Raw genomic sequence first — 18,677 nt, forward strand, 5'->3', positions numbered from 1 at the left:
AATGTGTTTGTTCACTTAATATTTTACCATATATATTCTGTTTACTGAGTGGAAATTTATTAATTAACTACTGAAATAATTTTTTTTCATGAAGAATATTAAAAAAAATCTGATTTAAAAAAGTATTTAAAAAAGACAAGAATAAAATATATTTAAAGTAAATTATTAAGTAAGTAAGTAAATCATTTATTACACTGACATTTATATAAATAAATATAATCATTAAAAATTTTTAAACTGCTCATTGGACCATCAGTGTTTTCCCTAAGAACCCACTACCGGCCAAATTGACCTCTTCACTTGAGTCTTGACAAAAATGCCTGTTTGAAATTTAAAAAAAAAAAAATCAAAATTTAATTGTTGTAAGGTCAGAAGAGAACCTCTGACCCAGTTTGTTATAACTGATCTCTATGACCCTTTACTTTGAAATTAAAACGCTGGACCAGACATATATGTCACTCTTTTAATGTACTAGTGGTAAAAATAAACTTGAGGAGAAATTACAGTAACTTTTATTTATGTAATTTATGTTCAAGTTAATATGTGCATATATTAAGTTGAACATAAATTACATAAATAAAAGTTACTGTAATATTGATGTGATTAATTTAGCCCTGGGTTAAAGATTGATGCTTTAATTATTATAACTTCAGTGAATTTTAATTATCTTAAGAAAAAAAGTAAAAAAAGATAATATTAGCATATATTAAAAGAAGATAATTTTAAGAAAGATAATTTCAGATAATATTTTCTGATTTCGCCAATTTGCAACTCTCTGCACTCTCAGCCTTAATTTCTCAAGAATTTTTTTTTTTTCTCTTAATGATGATTAAATTAATTTAATTCAATTATTCACTTGAAGAAATGTAACACACCAACATTATCTTTGAAAGTTTGAAATATGTTAAATAATTAATATTGTAACAAATTTTGAAATTATTAAATGTACAAATTCATTTGTGATGTTAAATTCCTGTTTGTACATGTGTGGTATTTTAATATATTATTCCTCCTTCGGTGTACTGTGTGTACATTTCAACAGCTGTTTCAGTCATAAGACCTATTAAGTGTAAAGAGGTCAGTGCAAAGAGGTCATTGTCATCTTTTATCTAGAAAAGGCAGATATTCAATGGAGGAAAAATTCATGAAATAGTCAGCTGGTATTAAGAGCATGCATACAAATTTTCAGCTAGATGTATGTGTAGAATTTCATATGCATTAAATTTATTGAAAAAATATATTTACTTAATTCCATCTTTAAAAAATTGTTTGTTTGCCCTCTCCCAATTGACTGGCTAAAACTTTTTTCAACCTCTAGGAATTAAGATTTTTTTTTTCTTTTTACTCTTGAATTTTCCCATTCCATCAACATATTATATGTTAAAATTTTCTCTAAGAAATTTTTTTCCCACCTACCAACTACCCAAATTATTTTACCCTGAATTAGGAGAGGGCAAACAAACAGTATTTTAAAGATATATATGGCCTAATGTGTAACTATTCATTAAATTTTTAAACATACAAAGAAACAAACCATTACCATGTTCTCCTCAAAGAGAGTTTTCCAACCCAAAATGATTTCGCTAATATTGTTAGTGGAATTTATATTCACTGGCCACAGAAATTTTATTGCTTTTCACTCGTGCATGTACATTTTTACAATACTTGGACAAATGCAGTAAAAATTTGAGTCAAAATATACTTTTTCTATATTCAAGTAAGCATGCCATCTAAATGCAGTAGCACAGATTGTTTGTTTGTTTTTTGTTGTGTAACTTTTTATTTCAAAACCATGTCTGCATTGGATATTTTGATATTTTAATTCAAGCATAAAATCACCCTTTTAAACACAGCCCAGGTAATAGCCATATATACACTCAAGGCTATCTTTGAAAGAAATGTAAAATCTTGGGGAAATGTTGAGATAATTTAAAAAAAATTCTAAAGAATATAATGAATACCCTTATGCGTTAGAATCAATAATTGCTTTTCAGTGGAGTTCAATTGAACAAAACGCTAACTTGCGATATTTGCTTTTCCAGTCCTAAAAGTAGAAATCAATTAAATATTGAATTAGGGATGCAGACAGAGTTGTCTACCCTGTAAAATAGGTGCAATGACATACATCAGAGAATTCAGTTTACCACAACATTTGACTATTGCAGACACTTTTAAATCAAAGTACAGAAAGTACTGACATGTGCTTGGCAACAGTTTATGCCACAAGCTAAAAGGAGTGTTTGAGGCATTGGCATAAAAAAATTTTGAGATTGAGTTTTTGCACTGCAATTAAAAAATATACATTAATTAAAGAGTTGAAGACAATTATGAACTAGAATTAAAGGCAAGCCCTCAAGGAATATGCAGTTTCCTGTCAGGTTTGATAAAAGAGCTATCCCACTCTCAGCCAGTGGATAAGTGTATATTGTCCTATTTTTGTCCATATAAATTGCAGTAAAAGATGTTCAGTTAACCAAAAATTCAGTCAGCCCTTGTTGCATCAAACTGAATGGGTTACAGAGGTATCGAAAGATTCTGAGATGTTGGGGTAAAAAATACATTTTAAAAAGTTTTTTACATATTGAACTCCTTTTGACATATTCTTGGCATTTGAGACATTATACTGCTGCAGATATTGAAGTTCAACTGTTTGTCTCCCTCCCTCTCTCTCTCTCTCTCTCTCTCTCTCTCTCTCTCTCTCTCTCAGTCTGTAAGTTCATTTACACCTGCAGCTCTTACTGTGGTTTCATCAGTTTTTGTGGATTTTGTAAAACAGATGTTTTTTCGTAATCTCATGGATGAAAGCATTTTCTATACTATAGGATTAAACGTTCTTTTTTCAGAATTTATGGCCATTTTACTCACAAACTAAATAAAAAAGAATTTTCTATACATATGAATAACTCATTTCTTAATTCAATGAACATTTAATTTCGTGGATTTGCTCAACAATGAATTCCTCGAAAATTGGTGCTCAACAAATATTGATGAAACCACAGTATTTTTCAGTGGCCAGGAGTGGGTCTTCAGTGATAACTATTAACACTGTAATACTGTAAATCACAGTTTTATTTTTTTAATTAAATTTGAAGTTTCATGTATTCAATATTTCACGTAATTGCTTTCATTGTTTATACGATACAGCATCGATGCTCACGAAAAATTTCACTCTCACGTATAATAGAATTCCTTAAGATTATAAAGAGTAATGACCACAAATCGTGAAAATTTTGTCTCGCTAATAAAGAATCAATGACAATCTCGCGAAAATAAGGTGTCGCAAAAATTAAGTGATCTACAGTATTCATGTACAAGTACATGACTATCTTTATGCTATTGTTTCAGAAGACAGTGGACCGTGGAGGAAATTTTATCCAGATCATTTGCTATCATGGACAAAGAGAAGGGAGTTGATACAGCTACTGTAGAAAAATGCTTGACTGATATGACTCTGCAGGGCAATTTGCAAAAACCAGGTAGCATTTCTTATAACCCAATCTCTGAAGATTTTCTAATGAAATCCTGACTTATGAACTCTATCAAATGAAGTGAATATAATACTTATACAAAAGCACTTGAAAATCAAAACACGTTCAGACAGATTTAATTTTTTTTTTCTAACACAAACTGTAGATTCTGAAATTTGCATGTGGAATTCATTATCGCGTAATTTTGCGAGAAGCATGAAATAAAATTACTTGCCTTTTAATATTTTAATGATGCTGAAATCTATGTAAAATCTCTTAATCAACCGTCCATTTGTGAATTATTATTCTCGCGATTTGACATTGAAGAGCCCATTTGCGATAATACTAGCGAAAAATAAGGAATCTACAGAAGAAGAACTCAATCGTTTCGAAAAGACATTTGCCAAGTGCCTGTTGACAATTTTAAAAGTAACTAAAATTAGTAATGCGCACACATTATGGAACTTAGTAGGCAGTCAACTAGTCACACTATAGTAAAAAAGAATCTGATTGCCCTACTACAAATCTTCATATTTCACATCGTGTTTCACTATTGTGGCATGACAATGCGGCAACCGAGATGTTTTTTCTACTGAGTGAATTAATATTGTATACTAGTATATCGTTAAATAATTGTGTTGATTCAATATTATAAATATAAATATTTAGAAAAGTTTTTCATGGGTGGGGTTCTAAAGTTACTGGAAGGGTTCAACACTGTAGTAACTTGTTTAGTACGAACATGAATATTGCAAATTCACAGATATAGAGAGGTTATCTAGGATTCACAGCTGTATAAATTTAACGAATTCCCTACATGGATATAGCGAATCACGGATATATCGAAGTAATTTCATAGGTCCCAATGACTTCATTATTTATAACCGAGTTTTACTGACTATAACAGTAGCCCCCTGGCCCAAAACAATTGAAAACTGAGTTTGGGCTACTAAAACAAGTCATCAAGCTTGTCCTATAGGGCTAGTGAAAATTAGGATATTAAGCATACCCTCACTTAAGGTCACACGCAACGTAGTTTGAACTTTATTGGGTTCTTCCCTGGAGTTGAAGATTCCACTAAATGAATGACCTGTGTGGAATACTTTTAATGTCTATTTATGGATTTGTACACCTCTTCTAAACAAATTTTGATGGAAAAAATATCCTGGAATTTATGTTTTATAATTTTTGTACAATTTTCTTTGTTTAATGCAAAAATTTTCATACCTGGTAATATGATATCTTTTCAAAACCCCTGGTAACACATGCTGATTTTTTGTCTAATTTATTACATTAAAAAATTCTGAATTTGCTAGCTAGGGTATAAGGAAATTAATTTTTGAATCATCGTTGTCATATAAATTGAATTGTTGCATTTTCATTGCCACCATATTTATACCCCTGCTCCGAAGGAGAGGGGGATATACTGTTTTACTTTTGTGTATTTGTCCATCCGCCTTTCTGTCCGTCTGTCCGTAACAAATTTTCGTCAAAGTTTTCTCATTGCAGATGCTTGAAATTTTGACATAATCTTCTGTAAGACATGCCATATGTTGGGATCCATTTTTGTTCAAATCTGATGTCAACTTCCTGTTTATCTTTGCGTCTGTCCATTTCGTACATAACAAATTTTCGTCTCAGTTTTCTCAGTTTTCTTCATTGCAGATGCTTGAAATTTTAACACAACCTTCTCAGAGACATTCCATATGGTGGAATTTAATTCTGTTCAAACCTGATGTCAACTTCCTGTTCGTCCGTGCATAAATTGTCCGTTTCATACATGTTTCATGCATAACAAATTTTTGTTATGATATAAAACAGAGAGTACAATATTTTAAAAAGTTTGTATGTGAAGATTTTTAAAAATAATTACAGTATACCCATTTGTTTTTTGTTTGTTTTTGTTTTTTTTTTTACATTAATTTACACAGATTAGGTCAAAAATATCAAAATTATAATTTCTTAATTCAGACACAGAACCAGATTTTTAAAGGAGAGGGTGGGGTTCCACTCCATTTTTAGCTCACCTGAGCCGAAGGCTCAAGTGAGCTTTTCTGATCACATTTTGTCCGGCGTCCGTCTGTCTGTCTGTCCGTCTGCCTGTCTGTAAACTTTTCACATTTTCGACTTCTTCTCAAGAACCACTGGGCCAATTTCAACCAAACTTGCCAAAAAGTATCCTTGGGTGAAGGGGATTCAAGTTTGTTCAAATGAACGGCCACGCCCTCATTCAAGAGGAGATAATTGGGAATTAATGAAAATTTGGTGGCATATTTTAAAAATCTTCTTCTCAAGAGCCACTGTGCCAGGAAAGATGAAACTGTTGGGGAAACATCCTCAGGTAGTGTAGATTCAAGTTTCTGCAAATCATGACCCCCGGGGGTAGGGCGGGGCCAAAATGGCCGACCAAAGTTTTCATAGACATATATAGGAAAATTCTTTAAGAATCTTATCTCAAGAATGACAAAGCCATAATTCATCATATTTATATGGAAGCATGTTCAGGTAGTGTAGATTCAAGTTTGTTCAAATCATGACCCCAGGGGGTAGGGTGGGGCCAAAATGGCCGACCAAAGTTTTACATAGAAATATATAGGAAAATTCTTTAAAAATTTTCTTCTCAAGAATGACAAAGCCATAATTCGTCATATTTATATGGAAGCATGCTCAAGTAGTGTAGATTCAAATTTGTTCAAATCATGACCCCCAGAGGTAGGGCTGGGCCAAAATGGCCGACTAAAGTTTTTAAAGATATAAATAGGAAAATTCTTTAAAAATCATTTTCTAAAAAATAGCAAATCCATGATTGATCATGGGACTACTTTTGGATTTAAACTTTACAATAAAAAGCCATTTTCTACTTTTTCCTACCCTTAGTGCTCAGGTGAGCGATGTGGCCCATGGACCTCTTGTTAAATGAATTCAACCCATAAATTTGTTTACAAGCAAAATAGGCTCAAAAGAACATAACTCGATCCATTCCAAATGTGAAATACTTTTTCTTGAAGGTAAGATAAGGGTCAGGGCTGAGGTACTGTAAATTCACTTTTTATTCGCGAGAACTTTATTTTCGCGTAATTACGCGAGACGGTATGCTCGCAAAAATTTCATTCTCGTGTATAATAGAATTCCTTAAGATTATGTAGAGCAATGACCACAATTCGTGAAAATTTTGTCTTGCTAATAAAGAGTTAATGACTATCTCGTGAAAATATGGTGTCGCGAAAATTAAGTGATCTACAGTACTTATAAAATCTGCAATTTCCAGGGGGAGATGGGTCCAGACGTCCCCCTCACCAAAACTCTTTCTAAGTTAGTGTATGAAATTTAATGGCTGATGTTCCAATTTTATGTAATAATAACAGACTAATACACTGATATTCCAATTTTATGTAATAATAACAGACTAATACATAGTACATTGAGATAGATATGAGAAAAATGTTTGTAATCTAATAACTAAGCCATGAAAATATCCAGAGGTTAAAAAAAAAATGAAATATTATTTAGCCTTATTCAAGCAGAGAAAATGATCCTAAATGTTTCTGCAATATAAAGGACAAAAACTCTACTATTCCTGTGAGTAAAGAATTATGAATTTAAAATAAACAAGATTTAAACTTTTGAAGGAATCTGTGGCATTTAAATATTAATGAAATTATAGGTTGCCATGGAAACATTGTAACTTTCCTAAAAAGTTAAGGTATTTCCATCCTCCTACGATGTCATAGAGTTTTTAACAGTTATGCATGTAACAAATAAAATAATTAAGTCAAATAAATTTTAAAAGTAATAATCAATCTTTTGTAAATGTTGCTAAGGGCAATAACTCCTTGTTTCTCCTACCTACTTAGGCATTTTTGTTATCGTGTTTTTAATGTAAAATGGTTTCCATGGTATTCACATTTCAATAATTCTTAGAAAGTGGCAATTATATTTGGGAACTTTCAGCATGAGAATTATGCACATTGTATATTTGCCAGTTTTTACATAATTTTCATGATACTGACAAACTTTGTTAATATCTTGAACTCATTGGGACCAAGAAAAAGCTTCGAGATATCCGGGGATTGAAGATATCGAGGATAAAATACTTAAAGAATAAGGGGTTGGGACTTCAAAATCACTTTGATATATCTATAGTATTCGACATATCAGAGTTCAAGATACCAAAGTTAAACTGCAGTGTACTTCATTCTAAAAATGAACAAATTTTTAATGCTGACATATTCCTCTGTTTATTATAATGTCTTACATCTTAAAAGAATATGGCAACCTATACATTTTTAGCTACAATTATTATTATACAATTATAATTATACAATTATTAGTTCTTTTAATTAAATTGTATTCAGTGAAAACAAATCCAGTTTTCCTATTTTTAACCATTAACATTCTGAGGATGAATATTAAATTCATAGAAGGTCCATGTAACACTTAACTAAAATATTAAAATATTAAATTTCAATATACCAAATCAGTTTGAGTTTTTATACGCCCGTCTTAAGACGGGACGTATTATGTTATAGGCTTCGTGTAAAACTCTAAATCATTTTAGAAATCCGTTGTTAAGCTTTTCTGTGTCCGGCTCATAACTTTAATACTATAAGGCCTAGAGTTATCAAACAGCTGATACATCTTGGGTAGAAGGTGTGTCGCGCAGAAATTGTGTAAGGTCGCTCTGACCTATAATTAAAAAGTTATAGCCAAATATGGAAAAATCCATCATAATAGAAAACTATTAGACTTAGAATCATCAAACTTGGCCAGTTTATGCATCTTGTAGAAGGTGTGTAAAACTATTTTAAGGTCACTGTGACCTTTAATTTAAGTGGAATTTTTTTAAAAAAAAATGTCTTTTTTCCTATTCATTTACACATTCAAAAAAATGTAAAACTATTGCACTAACCTTATTAGAAAAATGTTAAACATTGAAAATACTTATTTTTTTAGCATATACTTGACACAACAAACAAATATAATGTATGTCTGAGAAATTCCACCACTCCCATGAGTCTAATTATCAAGCACTGGTCAAGAAGAATTTTGATAACAGAAAATTGCATGTCAAATTAAAGAGAGAAATTAATGAGTTTAGTGTGAGGAGTAGCTGTAAGAGCATCGGTGCTATCTATATCCCTTGAGTATTGGGCCAAATGGGTAAGCCTGTTGGATTAAAAATAGCTCTTGTTGGCTAGCCTAAGTTTTAAAATGAATTTGATAAGAAGTAATTAAAACTAATTTGATATTGCATATTAAACTATTTTGATATTCCAAAATATTATGAACTTATTATTAATTTTATGGGGGTATAATAATGTTGTTCATATGAATTGCATATTAACAATTAACTGTCTGACATTAAATCTAAAAAAAAAAATCATTGATGTTTTACATGTTTTAAAAATGTTTTATGGTAGATAGTGCAGATCCAATAATCTTTTGGGAGTAATGAGTAGACAAGCATCCAGTTAAAGATTAATTAATGTGTTCAATGTAGAAGGCTAGCTGCATGTCTCTTTCATTTCTTCAGAGCATGGTCTTATCTCTCCTTCGGGAATTAGGCAGCAGAACTGTTGGTCAGTTTATATTTGATGGCCAGCCTTTTATTTCCAAAATTAATTAGGTATAGATTAAGTTGTGAAGACTGATTTGATATTGTTTAATATGATAGGCATTTGGCAAGGTATAGAAATCTATGAATGATGCAATATTTGCTATAATTAATGCCTACACCACAGGAGATGGATAAAAAAATTTTTTAAGGTGTTTGTAAAAATCGTTGAAATCTTAAAATCAAGGTTGACATGTTTTTCCTGCACTTTTAACTGTTTAAGATACATTGTAATTGTAATTTTTTGACGGGCGTATCATGCTGTGGCGTGGCACTTTATTGAAATTTAGAAAATTGAACTAATGTATTAACATTCTAAAACTCTAAATCATTTTAGAAATTTGAATTGTTAAGTGCTACACGGACCATAGAAACACAAATTGTTTAAACAGTTAAATAAGTTTCAGAAATTGTGTAAGCATTGAGATTTGCACACTTATATTTATACTCATCATTATAGATTGCAGGTTTGACTTTCTTGGTCTGTTTGGAGGTGTAAAACAAAAAAATTCATTCGATTAAACCAACAATTTCATTTTTTGGATTATCTTTCTTAGAACTAGCAAACATTGATTAGTTCAGTAAGAATTGTCTTTCATACATATAATAAATTTATAAATCTACCCATGAAGCGCCAAAGGCGTTTATGCATAAAATTATCATGCAAGCCAATCAATTGATCATCATCATGAAACCAAAAAATTTGACAGTTATTCATTATACATGTATTTGCATGCTCTTGATTCAACAAATGCACATGCTATAAGCCCTGGGCACTTCTGTCTCTATATTTGTACCACCCTGCACATTTTTTTTTACCATGCCTATCGATGAACCAGTAGATTTATGAAGAAAAGTATTTAAATTAATTATATATATTTGTAATTTTATCTCGGACTAAGACATTGGAAATGTGCATATTAGAATAATACTTGTAGTCTTTTTAAAAAATTGAAACATGATTTATGATACCAAAATTAGAGATTGCAAGACATCAAAATTGATTAATATGTACTCTCAAGTGCTTCTTTCTCTTTATTGATGTAGCATTATTTGCTTGTGTTTTAGAAGCTGAGGGTACCAGTAAAGAAAAGCCAATAGTCCTTCCCGATGATAGCCCAGACATGGGAGGAAAAGGGGAACAACCCACATCTTCACCTAGTGAGGGTAAGATAAGTTGTCTTTCAGTTAAAGAAGATGGTCACATCAAAGTGACTGTTGGCATCAAGGATTTTTCTTTCAATGGTCTTTTTATTATATTTCTTTAGTTTTGATGGAGGAGGCAGGAACATCACAAAAATTAGCAGTAATTGTGTTTCATTTTTGACTTAAAGAAATTGAATTTTTACTTTTCAGTACTTTTTAGTACATAATATTTTATTAGTGTATATTGTCTCAAGCCACGGTTTGGAGTCCACATACTGTAGATTCCTAAATATACGCGTGGAATTAATCATCGCGTAATTTCGCGAGTAGCACCACACGCGAATTAAAATTATTCGCTTTTATTTTTATGGTAGTTAAGTCTATGTTAAATATCTTGATCAACTGTCCATTCGCGAATTATAATACTCACTTATTGATGTTGAAGGGCTATTTCGTGATAATAAGTACTCGCCAAAAATAAGGAATCTACAGTATAGCTCTCTCATACCCATGGCTGTTTGATCACATGAATAGTCATTATCTTGAATATTGACACCTCTATGCTGTGTGACATCATGTCATGTTCAGCCAATGACAATATTTATTTCCATCGCAATTGAAATCAACATTGACATCTTAAGTACACAACAAATATTTCGTAAACTGTGAAAGGGATTTGAAAGATTGCAACAAAGATCATTTTCCGACTATGCTTTACTTGCATTGGTCAATATTTTAATGAAGTATTATATACCGTATAATCTCTATTAACCACCCCGGGCGCTTAGAAAATTGCAAAAGAGGGGCGGTTAATTTGGTATTCTCTTTATAATATTTAATGTCATATTTTAACTTTAAAAAAATCTTTATAAAACCAGAAGTCTCTGTCGAGACTGTAGCTCTACTGGTTTATACTTAAAACAAAGGAAGAGAAAAGTAGCAGTTGGGACTTGAAACTTTAAAACAGCAATAAATAGAAAAATGATCCTTGCCGCTCGTCAAAATAAAAACCGATGCACAGAATTATGTATCTTAGCATAGTGTACTTGTGTGCCAAGTTATATTGAAATCAGACCAAAACTGTAGGAAGAGTAGCATTTTGAAAGAAATTTGCAGAAATTTCTATTTTTAGTAACCATGGCAACACCGTTCATCAAAATCAAAAACAGATGCACAGAATTATGTATCTTATTGTAGTTTACTTGTGTGCCAAATTATATTGAAATCGGATCAAAGCTGTAGGAGGAGTAGCATTTTGAAAGCTTTTCACAGAAATGTCTATTTTTAGTAACCATGGCAACACCGTTCACCAAAATCAAAAACCAATGCACAGAATTATGTATCTTAGTGTAATCTACTTGTGTATCATGTTATATTGAAATTGGACCAAAACTGTAGGAGGAGTAGCATTGTGAAAGCATTTAACAGAAATTTCTATTTTTAGTAACCACAGCAACACCGTTCATCGAAATCAAAAACCGTTGCGTAGAATAATGTATCTTAGTGTAGTCTACTTGTGTGCCAAGTTATATTGAAATCAGACCTAAACTGTAGGAGGAGGAGCATTGTGAAAGCATTTCACAGAAATTTCTATTTTTGTAACCATGGCAACACCGTTCAACGAAATCAAAAACGATGCACAGAATTATGTATCTTAGTGTAGTCTACTTGTGTGCCAAGTTATATTGAAATCGGACCAAAACTGTAGGAGGAGTAGCATTTTGAAAGAATTTCACAGAAATTTCTATTTTTAGTAACCATGGCAACACCGTTCATCAAAATCAAAAACTGATGCACAGAATTATGTATCTTAGTGTAGTCTACTTGTGTGCCAAGTTATATTGAAATCGGACCAAAACTGTAGGAGGAGTAGCATTTTGAAAAATTGTTTACAGACAGACAGACAGACAGACATACAGACAGACAGATGGACGGACAACGGACGCATTACTATCACATAAGCTCTTCTGGTCTCTGACCAGTAGAGCTAAAAAAATGAATAAAAGGAACCACTAAAATAATGTCTATCTTTACTTAAAGTGAAGTCAATCCACCCAAATTATGCTAAATTATTCATTTTCCATGAAGAAATTGGATAATAGACAAGTTTCATTTTCACTTTCTTCAATTTTTTTGGATACAATTCTAGTTGATTTTAATCGCTGTACGGGGGGCCCTTATTTCCTGACAATTGAAAAAGAACTAAGGGGGCGCTTATAAGGGCAGAGGCGGTTAATAGGGATTATACGGTATTCTATTCTAATTCAACCATTGCCAGAACTTTTAAAGTAATGAATATAACAGCTAGTAGAACTCCAGTTTTTCTTTCAATTTTTCTTAACTTACGGTATCTTGAAACCCCAGATAGCTCAATGATATATAATTCTAGATAATGAGGTTTGACTGTATGTGTTTTAAAACTAAAAACTTCTTCACAGTTTAATCATCATCTAAGCTGACTGAAAACATCAAGGGATAGTCAAACCAGTTTAAGTTGAGTCAACTAGTCCAGGTAAATTTGGATAAACTTAACCCAAATTTAGTCCACACTTAACGAGGCTGAGTCTAATTTGAGTGCGCATGACTTTGCACAGCTTTTTAATTTCATGCAGTCATAAGAGTGACAGTACATGCACCTTTCCCAAATACTGTGATTTTAATATAAAATTAGCATTTTCTGTAACACCTACTGGTCTGAAAATGAGATTTTACGACAATTATTAGGAAAAAACACTGAAATGGCTCTAACGACGTCACTTTTTCCCGATTTTATAATCAATGCACAAAGCTGAAGAAGGGAACATTACTCGCTTATATGTTTTTAGACATCCATGGATATTATACTAAAAACTGATGACAGAATATCAAAATAACATACTAGCAATCAAAATTATTGCTTTTTTTTACGAAAACAAATTATCAGCGCCGATAATTCAACTGCATCGATATGTATTTATTAGTGTTGGCAAAGCGGACGATTTTTAGTAACCGGTTACTCGCTCAATCTTCCGATCGAGTACCCAGTTAATCGGATGATTTATTCATATGTATCCTTTATCTCATCTTTTACTCGTGGGTTCTAATAAAACACAGAGGTATTGTGTATTAACTTTATTTATAAACTTGAAAAGAGCACGCACGCAATATCTTGAATTATATATATAATTAATATAATCAAAATATTAAAATCAGAAAAAAATAAATATTCAATGTTTCACGCTATTTTACAATGGTTTTACTTTTCAACCCCCGGTGTATGTCACGATCAAGGAGAATAATTATTTAAAAATTTGAAGTCACGATAACTCCAATTCACATTAATTACATTTTACAAGTATGCCCTCCGCTTTTAAAATACCTCCAAGCTATACATGTGCATATATATATATATATATATATATATATATATATATATATATATATATATATATATATATATATATCTTTAGCGGCATCTTGTTAAATTTTTAATGAGGTAATTATAATTTGGGTTTCAAAACTTGTTAAACCTGCTGGTAATCAAAGCTATCAATTAAGTGTGAAAACCAATCAATCCTAATTAGTGAAACCATACATGTAGATCATTAAATCTAACGGTTAAGAAAATTAGAAAAATGTTTATTTGTACGCTTAAAAACAAATAACCATTTCATTTTTCAGTCATTAACCATATAAGATGCATTTTATCCGAGTAACCGAATAGCAATTTTACTAACCGATACTCGCATCGTTCGACGGTTAACCGGTTAACCGGGTACTCGTTGCCAACACTAGTATTTATACTGACTTATGGCAATTTTGGAGGTACTGGGCATCGAAAAAACAAACTTTGTAACTAAGATCGAGACCAACCTAGATGATCAAATTTTATGAAATTTCACAAGGTAGGGACTTTTAATAATAACTTTCATCTCCTTGACTGAAAAAGAAATCTCTAGGGAATACAAAAAATATGGGAAAAATATGATAATTTGGCTCTTTTCCAGCAAATTATAATAGGGTCCAATAACTTTTGAGATAGCCCCCTAAAAAATTGGGTGGTAAATTACATTCGATTTTTTAATCTTAAAAAAATAAATTTAACAGTAAAAATTAATTAACAAAACATTTTCAAAATCCCTAGGGTAGAAATAATTAGACTTGGCCTCGTTAATTCACCCTAAATTCTTTTGGAAATGTGGTTGTTAACCCACGAGTTGGTCACAGTGGTTTGTTTGTGGTTAAGGTTGTGGGTTCAGTTAACTAATTAATTGTTAGTTACTTTAACACGGAGTGGATGCATTATGTGAATTAAAATTATCTTGTGTTTTCCTGAGTTTTTCTTCATAGTGTGGACTAACTACCAATTTATATAATCACATATACAGTCAAACTTCGTTATCTTGAACCTGCTGGGGTAGAGAAAAAACTTCGAGATATCAGATGATTTGAGATATTGAGGGTAAAATACTTAAAGAAAATGTGGTTGGGACTTCCACATCACCATGACTTATCCAGGGTATTCCAGATATCGGAGTTCGAGATACCGAAGTTCAACTGTATCATGAATTTAATAATTAAAGTGTTTCTTTTGGACATGATTCTACTAGCATAGTTTTCATGCATGTTTATCTGTGAAGTTTCATCTGTGAAATCTGAAGAAGTGTAAAGTGTTATTTTAAATTTTTGTCTTCAGAGGCAAGTGGTGGCATCTCATTATGAGGAAAAAAGCTCAAAAGAACATTAAACAAACAAATAATGTTCTAATGACAAGAAGTACATGTATCAGAGTACTTATATAGGAATAACACTATATACATAAGATTGACTACATGTAACTGTCAATGTTGAGTCTTTGTACTGTTTGAATCCTACTTTTTCAATATTTCTGTGAGCTTATGTTCTCTGTGTAGAAGTTGCAGCTACCTTATGAACAAAAAATGTGGTGACACAGAGGATACATTAAATTGTCTGAACTTTTTAAGGATCTTAAAAGTGAGCTTTTCTGATCAGAAAAGTGTCTATGTGGTGTTCGTCTGTATAACTGTTGTGTGTCTTCTGTTGTCTGCTTATTTTTTGCCTGAAAAACCTTCTCCATAACCCCATAACCACTAGGCCAGTTTCATCCAAACTTAGTACGAGACTTGTTAAAAAAGCTCTTGATAACTAATTCTATGTTTATTCATCAAAACATTTGTTTTTAGCTCACCTGAGCCAAAGGCTCAAGTGAGCTTTTCTGATCACAATCTGTCCGTTGTCTGTCGTCGTCGTTGTTGTCGTTGTTGTTGTTGTCGTCGTTGTCGTCGTTGTAAACTTTTCACATTTTCATCTTCTTCTCAAGAACCACTGGGCCAATTTCAACCAAACTTGCAATAAAGCATCCTTAGGTGAAGGGGATTCAGGTTTGTTCAAATGAAGGGCCATGCTCCCTTTTAAGGGGAGATAATTAGGAATTTGTAAAAAGGTAATGATGTATTTTAAAAATCTTCTTCTCAAGAACCACTGGGCCAAGAAAGATGAAACTCATAATGAAGTATCCTCAGGTGGTGTAGATTCAAATTTGTTCAAATCATGACCCCTGGGGTAAGGGTTGGGCCGTAATGGATGAGTAAATTTTAAAGAAGAATACATCAGAAAACCTTTAAAATTTAAAAATCTTCTTCTCTAGATCCCATAAGCAACAGAGTTGTGATTAGTTACATTAATATGCAAGCAACCTTATTTAGTGCGCATTCAATTTTGTCTAGTTTGTGCCCATACGAAATGATAACAGATTAGGTTTACCTTTGTTTATTTTTTTTTTCGATCGGGCGCGGTGTACCTAATAAATGAAAACGAGGCTCACTGCTTCAGCCATTTTAGATGTGGACGGTGAAGAAGTAACCGAATTTTAGTGTTTACACGAAACTGAAACAAACGTGTTCATTGCTGATTGTTGTTTTCATTCTGTAAGGTTTGAAGTGTAAAGGATTTAGCTGAATAATTACAACCTTGCGTATATTTTTTCATGCAGCATTAATTTGTTATTATGCAGTGTTTAGGCACAGCGATCGTACTGCGCAGTTGAAGTCTCCTTCGGAGAAAAGTCACATGGAGAAAAACAAGTCCATTTAGACACTGCTACATTTTACTAGTGTTAAAGAAGATTGAGAAGATGGTTTATTTTTAAAATTTACTTAGTAGAAGGAAGCGTAATAGTTTGTCATTGCATAATATAAATAGACGATTTTTTTTTACATTTCTAAGAATTGTCGGCGTAACGCGCGTTTTCCCACTGTCTTTGTCCTTTGTAAGTTACTTGTTAATATTTTTAATCTTCAAACGTTATCGGACAATTTGGATCTGTACCTGTATTGCCAGAGTATGGGGTAACGTAAATTATGAACATATTCATACAGATTTAATTACTAAGAGTAGAAGTAAGATACTGACCTATAAAGTTGGTAAGGTTATAGAGGGAAAACAGTGCCTTACGCTGGTTGACCCCGGATAGTTCCCACAAAGGGAAATAACTTTTGTAAATGTAAGTCGTCTACAGGGACAACTCTTGCATATAGGTACACCTGTCATCAGGACATATTTATAAAGGATAATTTATTATTAGTGAAAGTACTTTAGTAGCAGTACAAAGTGTTTGTCGAAGTTTGCAGAAAGGAAACTCCTACATAAATTGTGAATTTGTGTCAATCGCAGAAATGAGGAATATCGCCTACACAGGTTCCTGACAATTGGCTAAAATAAAGCATAGTAGTGTGCGTAAAATGCTGAAAAAAAGACAACAGTACAATAAAAAGACTATAGATCTACTTGCAGTTCATTATTGTTTTATGGGCATTTCTTATTTTTAAAAAATTAATAGGAAGGTGTTATTTTCATGATTTTACAATTCTGCCTTTTATATTGCACTTGTTCTTTGTTTTATATTGTACTTGTTAGCTCTACTGGTCAAAGACCAGAAGAGCTTATGCGATAGTAATGCGTCCGGCGTCCGTCCGGCATCCGTCCGTCTGTCTGTCTGTCTGTCTGTGTGTCTGTAAACAATTTTTTCAAAACACGACTCCTCCTACAATTTTAGTCTGATTTCAATATTACTTGGAACAAAGTAGACTACACTAAGATACATAGAATAGTGCATCGGTTTTTAATTTCAATGAACGGTGTTGCCATGGCTACTAAAAATAGAATTTTCTGTGAAATTCCTTAAAAACGCTACTCCTTCTACAGTTTTAGTCCGATTTCAAAATAAGTTGGCACACCAGTAGACTACACGAAGATACATTGAATAGTGCATCGGTTTTTGATTTCGATGAAAGGTGTTGCCATGGTTACAAAATATAGAATTTTCTGTGAAATTCCTTGAAAACGCTACTCCTTCTACAGTTTTGGTCTGATTTCAATATAACTTGGCACACAAGTAGAATACACTAATATACATAAAATAGTGCATCGGTTTTTGATTTCGATGAACAGTGTTGCCATGGTTACTAAAAATAGAATTTTCTGTGAAATTCCTTTAAATCACTACTCCTTCTACAGTTTTGATCTGATTTCAATATTACTTGGCACACAAGTAGAATACATGAAGATACATAGAATTATGCATCGGTTTTTAATTTCAATGAACGGTGTTGCCATGGTTACTAAAAATAGAATTTTCTGTGAAATTCCTTTAAAACGCTACTCCTTTTACAGTTTTGGTCTGATTTCAGTATAACTTGGCACAGAAATAGACTACACTAAGATACATAAAATGATGCATCGGTTTTTGATTTCGATGAACGGTGTTGCCAAGGTTACTAAAAATAGAATTTTCTGTGAAATTCCTTTAAAACACTACTCCTTCTACATTTTTGGTCTGATTTCAATATAACTTGGCACACAAGTAAACTACACTAAGATACATAGAATAGTGCATCGGTTTTTGATTTCGATGAACGGTGTTAACATGGTTACTAAAAATAGAATTTTCTGGAAATTCCGTTAAAACGCTACTCCTTCTACAGTTTTAGTTTGATTTCAAAATAAGTTGGCACACCAGTAGACTACACAAAGATACATAAAATAGTGCTATGGTTTTTGATAAGTACAAACCAGTAGAGCTACAGTCTTGACAGAGACTTCTGGTTCTTTTAATAATTGAAAGTTGGAAGGTCTTATCACAAGAAATACACCTGTGAAATGTGAAAGCCATAGTGGATGAGGAGCCACTCAAAGGTTATAAGCAAGGTTAAAGTTTTTGTGGACAAGAAAACTATATATACTTCCAAAACTTGCAGACTTTATGATGATAAAAATGATGTAATTCAAAGGAATTGATTTTATCAATCTTTTTTTAAAAGAAATTTCAAGGTATTAAATGCTAGCAAATTAGAGGAATATTTAGAGGAAATGGCAGAATAAAAGGTTTTGACCAAAATAGGAAATTTTAAGAATCCTGACTGTAATTTCTGATACGAGTTATGAAAAAATAA

General features: G+C 32.1%; 1 protein-coding gene across 1 annotated transcript in view; it reads left to right on the forward strand.

Moving 5' to 3' along the window:
• Positions 1–18,677, forward strand: part of LOC134252265 (uncharacterized) — a 52,180-nt gene that overhangs the window by 1,132 nt on the left and 32,371 nt on the right. Inside the window, exons 2-3 of the mRNA XM_062734703.1 lie at positions 3,346–3,476; positions 10,150–10,248. Of these exons, the coding sequence (XP_062590687.1) occupies positions 3,392–3,476; positions 10,150–10,248 (184 nt within the window). The 5' untranslated portion in view covers positions 3,346–3,391. The remainder of the gene's footprint in view (positions 1–3,345; positions 3,477–10,149; positions 10,249–18,677) is intronic.

The sequence above is a fragment of the Saccostrea cucullata genome, unplaced genomic scaffold (assembly GCF_032062105.1).
Source record: "Saccostrea cucullata isolate Sc308-1 unplaced genomic scaffold, CSIRO_AGI_Scuc_v1 ctg130, whole genome shotgun sequence".
Lineage (NCBI taxonomy): Eukaryota > Metazoa > Mollusca > Bivalvia > Ostreida > Ostreidae > Saccostrea > Saccostrea cuccullata.